General features: G+C 38.9%; 1 protein-coding gene across 1 annotated transcript; it reads left to right on the top strand.

Moving 5' to 3' along the window:
• Positions 1–4,622: 4,622 nt before the first annotated feature.
• Positions 4,623–6,756, top strand: LOC107766298 (uncharacterized). The gene has a single exon (XM_016585053.2). The coding sequence runs from the start codon at positions 5,656–5,658 to the stop codon at positions 6,553–6,555; it is 900 nt and encodes a 299-aa protein (XP_016440539.1). The 5' UTR covers positions 4,623–5,655; the 3' UTR covers positions 6,556–6,756.
• The last annotated feature ends 581 nt before the right edge of the window (positions 6,757–7,337 follow it).

The following is a 7,337-nucleotide window of genomic DNA, read 5'->3' on the forward strand; positions in this document are numbered from 1 at the left end:
CATGAAACTTATTTGACATTGCCTGAACTAAAGGTTAAGGCCATTCCGAGTTAACAAAACCCGATGTTACAGGATTTGACGAAAACCTGAGCAAAACATACTTTCGGCAAGTCATATACTAAAAAGTATAGGTATTTCGGGGAAATGTTCCCGAACATTCCGGATCCCACGATGCCTTAAGAGATTATGAAATCGAAGGCAAAGCCTATTCGGAATTCCGAACATGACTATTTAATGCTAAAGAATTCTAATCTTTGCAAAAACATAAAAAAGAAAAGCAAAGGAAGAACTCAGGAATTATCAAAAAGAAATTGAAAGTTTGTATTTATGATGTATGTCTTTACAAAGGCCGAGCAACCTTAACACAAAGTACTAAGTACAAAAAGAAATAAAATCAAATAGAAGCGGCCTGATCTTGGTCAGAGCCTGCCTCGTCACCAGGATCCCCGGGGTCTTCTCCATCATCGGACCCGCTTGAGTCCTCGAAATCCTCCTCCTCCTCGGGATAAGCCAGCTTCATGTCCTCGACTTCGAGCACCTTGGCATCCTTGATCTCGACCAATAAGTCAAAACCCCGAGCGTGAACTTCCTCGAGGGTCTGTCTTCGAGATTGCCACTTCATATGCTCGGCTATATTTTTTGATTGTTCTTGAGCAACCTCGGCATCAGCCTTATACCGGGCCACCATTTCAGCAGCTTCGTACTTGGCCACGTCGACCTCTGACTTGGTCATTTTAAGCTCCTCGACCAGATTATCTCGATCTCAGACTATCAAACCGAGGCGAGATTGGAGCTCTTCAACCTTTTTTGTCTGAACCTCGACCCTTTCCTTTGCCGCTCTTAGCTGGATTTCAGTCGAAGTTAGTTGTGCCCGAATAACCTATTTTTTCGAAGCCAAACGATCCATTTTGTCTCTCCATTCATTGGTCTCATCTTTGACTATATCCATTTCAGCTCGGAGCTGAGCAATCCAATCGAGTTTTTGCTGCACCTGCGGATTTTGACCATCAGTCACTGATTCAAATTCATCATCACTTACTTCGAAAACTTTTACCTGATCGACCAAGTCAGCATGATCCTTCCAGGCCTCTTCTAGCTCGGCACAGAGGTTCTTAGTCTCCCCTTCGAGCTGCTCACTAAGAAGTTTAAAGGCGTCTCTCTTATCAGTAAGCTCTCGAACTCCAGCTTCGAGTTGTTTCAGGTTATCCCGGTACCTAAAAAAGCTTCACGATGAAGCACCGAAGCTTACGAACAAGAAAATAAACGTTAAGTCATCTGCGAAATAATCTAAGTGTAAATCAAAAATTCACTTAGGAAAGTAGAAACTTACCCGGTTCAGCACCTGTTACGCTTCGATCTCGTTCATCTTAGCTTGATCATCTGGCACCGAAGATAGCTGGCCACCCCTACGTGGGCGGAAAGAACTGATGCATTTTCGATCAGGATATGCACTCGGGGCAGGAAATCGATCGACCAATTTCTGGCTCGATGAAGGCCCGCTTGCCTTTGAGGGCAAGCTCTTCCTCAGTATCTCTAAATCACCAAATCCAATGGCGTCCTCAGTGGTCGTCGAATCCATACCGTCGAAACACCCACGGAAGGGGTCGTTCGATCTATGGGCCCCCTCGATGGGGCATTCTTTTGCTACTTGGTCCTTGTTAAACAATGATTCTATGAACGAGGGCGACTCGACAAACTCTATCAGGCCAAGTGCTTCCTGCGGGGCTTTTCCCGCATCTCGGGAAGCCTCAGCTCCTGCCTCCACCTCGTCCTCCCCGACATGATGAAAATTGGCCTCACCTCCACCTGGTTCGGAGGCCCATTGCCCTTCGAGCTGTGACGACATACTGGCCACCAGGTCAAAGGCTTCTCCTTCCCCCTCGGACTCATCCCTCAATCGATAGAGTGAGTCTGGGGACAGTGCTCGACCATTGGTGCTTCCCTTGGGTTTAGGCGCCAATATTTTCTTTGGCCTCTTCTTCTCACGGCCCGGAGAACTCGGAGCCTTTTTCCTTTTCTTCTCTTTATCCTGCCCTAAGGCAGGGGGCTCGGTGAAGATATCGATATCATCGGATGGAGGCCTCATCTCGACATCTTTTGGTAAACCTGCAAAAAAGAAGTGAAAGCAAGTCAGAAATTGATAGCGCGAAAGGGAAATCAAAGTCACTTGAGAAAACTCTTACCATGGGAACTGGCCTCCCATCGGCCCTTCGAGAGCTCGCGCCACGAACACTCAGAATAAATCTTTGTTTCACGATGCCCTCGACCCATTCCTTAAGTCGAGGAATCGCATCCGGCATCCGAGCAACAGCTGCACCACCACAAAATATAGATGAGAGAGAAGGAAAAGAGAAGAGCAACGAACAAAATCTTAAAAGCGAGCTTATACTTACGTTTCATATTCCATTTCTCAGAAAATGGCATATGCTCGGCTGGGATCAAATCCGAGGTCTTCACTCGGACAAAATGACCTAACTGGCTTCGGTCAGAATCTTTATCGATGCTGAAAAATAGAGCCTTACTTGCCCGAAGGGCCAGCTTAATCAGTTCACCTCGATAAAGTCGGGGGCTATACAAACGCATAAAATGATCGATGGTAAAGGGACACCCCTCGGTCTTGCTCGCGAAGAAGCGGAGGAGAATTACTATCCTCTAGAACGAAGGATGAATCTAATCGAGGGTCACCTCGTACCTCTTACAGAAGGCGATGATGACCGGATCTAAGGTGCCCAACGTGAAGGAGTAAATGTAAACACTTAAAAAACCCTCCACATGAGTAGTAATCGCTTCCTCGGGCGTAGGGATCACTACGTGCTTATCAATCCAGTTACAGTCTTCCTTGACCTTGGCAAGGACACTATCGGTGATCGAGCATATATATCTCGAGACCGGTTCACACCGGCCCGGTACCGAGGAGGTTTTCTCTACCTTAAAATTAACTCCAGTTGGGCACCCCGTAGGGACAAACATTTGCAGAGGAGGTTCTGGTGTCGGTTCCTCGGCAGCGGCAAACGAAATATTTTTCTCAACAACCGGTCGCGAAGCAGAGGGAGTTTCTTTTTGGGGAACAAATTTTGAAGTCTTTACTGTTGCTTTTAAATAGTGAAAAAGTGGAGAAAGGAGGATGATAATGAAAGAGAAGGTATGGTTGGCAGATGAGCAACTTTTACGGAAGTTTTCAGAAAACCAGAAGGGAAGAAGTTTGAATGTAAGCCAGAAAACCAGAAAGTGAGAGTGATGAAGTTTCTTAAAGCACAAGAACAAAGAGTTTGAATGTATAGTTCAAATGAATAGATGAGAGGGTATTTATAGTTTTCCAAACGACGGTTCACATCTTGGAGTGGCCGACCATTAACTAACACACATTTAATGCCTAAAAGACTGGACCGATGGGAAGTTTCAACTGTTCTTATCGCTTACGTCATGATTTTGCTGCTTACGTCATGATTTATCGAAGAAGAAATCGGGTACTCACATCATTTCTCATCATTTACTCTCCGAAAAATGATGAGACTATCTGTATACGGGTAAAATCGAATTCAGGATTTGACCGAGCATCCAACATGATAATTTGGGATCTAGAGATGGTGATAAAATCCTGAAGATCGGTTCCTGCCTTACCGAATTAGCCATCAGAACCACCAACTTGCCTTTGAGTTTATCGAGGTCATAACGAGTCCTGGTCATAACAGTTTCAAGGAATATATTGCCAGCTTATCCGACAGGAGTCCGAAATTCCCGTAACTAACAGGGCATTACGGCGAAAATCACGGAACATACCAAAAAAGGGACCAATGATCAACAAATCAAGGACCTTTTTACCTTTTATGAAATAATAATAGAATAATACCTTAAAAAGTAAGTTCCCCTAATATACAAAGGGGGTCCTCACAATTCATGGAAGACATTGTAACATACACTCATAAGCAATATATTACTGTTATCCTCTAGATTCTTATTCTTTATTATCTTGATGTCAATCAAAGTATATGCAACTCAAGGGTGGTGAGCTTTCCTAGGCCGAAATTACCCAATCCGTGTGGTTTGTAGTTAATTTACCGTTATTTATTTCATTTGCAATCTAATTTATCATTCAGTATCAAGTTAATCCGCATATCCTTTAAACCACTAACAAATTCAATTGTTATCCGATTTTGAGGGTAAACAAGAATTAATACCAAACAGTCAATAAAATATAATACTAAAATAACTAATCCGAATATAATTATTCTTAATATAACTAATCCATCATAATTTATCTTCAACTACCAAACGGCCCCTTAGAGATAGATTAATCCTTGATATTAGAGTACTCCTTGTTTGGCCACTCAAATTATACTACTCCAAGCTCTAAAATCTAGATGTCCATTCCTAAGCATCGATTAAGTAGGCGAGTTTTAACCTTCTTATACGATTTTAAATAACCCTCAAAGATGGAGCTACTTTTTGAGATTAAGTTAAGCTTAAGATCTTATTTTCAGCTTACTTCATAGGTTTTTCTTGTCAAAGAAAATTCAAATTTTTACGTTCAGATTAAGGTTTGGACATATTGTATAAAAAAAGTTTACAGATACAAATGTTATTGTTATTTCTAAGATGTTTTTTTATAGTTACCTACTTCCACAAAAAAAACTATAACCAAAAAAACTTTTTTAAAACCCCTTTTGAAATCCTGTTCAAACAAATATTATCTAATGCATGCTTTTTCCCAGCCCATGTGAGGAGCTATATCCCCAGAAGACACTGACTCATATAACCAACCATTTTTTGCACTAAAATACAGAAAACACCATCTTTGCCGGTCAATATACACCCTCTACAGTCTCCTCTCCATGTCCTCATAATATTATGATATTCAAATTATACAATATCAGTTTATACTTTACGCCACTTTCCTTATATATAGTGCTTATTAGTGAGTTCAGTTTCTTTCCCTTTCTGCAATTTCCTTTTTTTCCTATGTTGTTTAATTCCGCCAGCCTTAAAGGTAATAGTATCTTTCTTTACTCCTTACAACCGCAGTAAATTTCCAGACAGGCGCAGCTTTTTTCTTAGCGTGTGTTTCAGGCAAATATATATTAATGTTCCAAAAAAGGGGGTGTTTTTTCCTTTAAGGTATCATGAGTGGTTTTTTTCAGGATCTGAGTTTCAGAGGAAAAACTTTAAATGGGGTGTCTTTAAATTTTTTTCTTGATTTTGTGGAATTAGTAGGAACAAATTGCATTGGTTTTTCAATCTGAAATTTTTGTCAATTTTCAGTGTCACTTGCTTAGTTTTAGATTGAAAAGGTACTGGCTTTTTGGCCTCTTTTCGCTCATTAGTGAAAATCTATAAAAGGGTTGTTTGAAAGATTGTAGTTTGTTGATTTGGATGCGAGTTTTCCTCTAAAAAATGGCATCATTTTGTGGTTTAGGTATTAGTTTGAGTTTTGTTTTTGGATGTATTCTCATGGGGAGTCTTTAAAGATTTTCTTGATTTTGTGGAATTAGTAGCAAAATTTGAAGTTTTTTGTCAATTGTCAGTGTCACTTGCTTAGTATTAGATTGGAAAAGTACTGGCTTTTCAGCTTCTTTTTGCTCACTAAGGAAAATCCAGAAAAGGGTTGTTTTCAAGATTGTAGCTTTTTGATTTGGATGTGAGATTTCCTCTAAAAAGATGGCATCTTTTAGTGGTTTAGGAATTGGTTTGAGTTTTGTTTTTGGATGTATACTCATGGGACTAGTAGCAGAGTTGTATTACTTGTTATGGGTAAAGAAAAGAATCCCAAAGAGTGAATCAGAGGATGAATACAGCAGCAGCAGCAGTTATGGGACTGAACTTTTTCATCTTTTATGTTGGAAGAAGCCTAATTCAGTAAACAATGTAAGCAGTCAAGAACTAAACAGCACATTGAGAAATCCGGAAATGAATGGTCAAGATCAAGATTTGGAGTTAGGCAATAGCAAAGATTTGCTACTAAAAGGGTATGGTGAAGATAGTGTGGAGTCAGAATTAATGAGGTTACACAATCTTTGTGGACCTCCAAGATTTTTATTCACAATTAAAGAGGAAACAAAAGAAGATTTGGAATCTGAAGATGGTAAATCAAGAGGTGATAGAAGTAGAACTTGTTCAAGAACTAGAAGTTTAAGTGACTTAATTCTTACTCCTTTGTCTTCACCTCCTATTAAAGGTCACAATCTTGATTCTTACAATTGCCAAGGATTCAATCCTCTCTTTGAATCTTCAACAGAATCTGAACTAAACAGATTAAGATCTTCTCCCCCTCCAAAATTTAAGTTCCTAAGAGATGCTGAGGAGAAACTTATAAGAAGATTGATTGAAGAAGCTGAGAAAAGGGGTCTTAAAAATGAGGTTTCTTTTCAAGATTCTGCAATTAATAAACCATTTGCTAATGAGGAGAAAGGGTCATTTATTTCTTTTCTTGGTAAGAGCAAATTGAGGGAGCCACTTCAGCAATTACAAGTTCACAATTCTACTTCTGTAAAGGTAATTCCATTGGCTTCTTCACCTTCAACTTACAAGCCAGTTGATAATGAATCTGATATGGTTTAAATCCCTTTCAAATTTAGATGAAGAGGTTTAAATTTCTTTATTTTTTTCACCTCTTTCCATCTATTAACCAAACGTACAGCAATTACCTCCCCTCTTGTATTAATTTTAGTTTTCAGATAGAAAATAGAGATTTGATTGTAAGTTCTCTGGATTCTTAATCTGTTTTTAGTATTTCAGTAGTCATTTGATGGTTTTTGCTTAGCTGAAAGAAAAAGACTTTCTCTTTTTACTCAACAATAGTATCTCTGAGATTTGCTGAGAATTGTTTTTTTAAGATAATAACAATGGTGTACGAATCATTTTTTTTTACATTGATTATTTCACTGGATACCATTGGTCGTAATATTTTGAATGATTTTGTCATGGCTAATGGTACATATATCCAGCAAATCAAAAGATTATTTTTTTTTTAATTTTATCCCTAGTAACTGGTGCACATGCACTCTAATTATGCCACATTATGATGTTCCAATTATTTGCCTTTGTTATGTTATTGATATATTTCAGGAGTATAGTTGATTTTGCTAGATCTATTTTTTTTTTTTTTGATACTATAATATTAGCCATGTTTTTTTAAAGATATTGTATCATATTATGTTGCATAGAGAACACCTTAACATACTACATTTGTGCATATTTGACAGTTCTACACTTTGCAGTTTTATTGGTAAATATTACTTACTACTTTAGAGTAACTATTTATCCAAAAGAAGGTAAAATAATTTGGACAGAACAAATGGCTTGCATTTCATTCTCAATTGATTCCTTATAGAAGGAAGCTC

Source organism: Nicotiana tabacum, chromosome 9 (genome assembly GCF_000715075.1).
Source record: "Nicotiana tabacum cultivar K326 chromosome 9, ASM71507v2, whole genome shotgun sequence".
Taxonomy (NCBI): Eukaryota; Viridiplantae; Streptophyta; class Magnoliopsida; order Solanales; family Solanaceae; genus Nicotiana; species Nicotiana tabacum.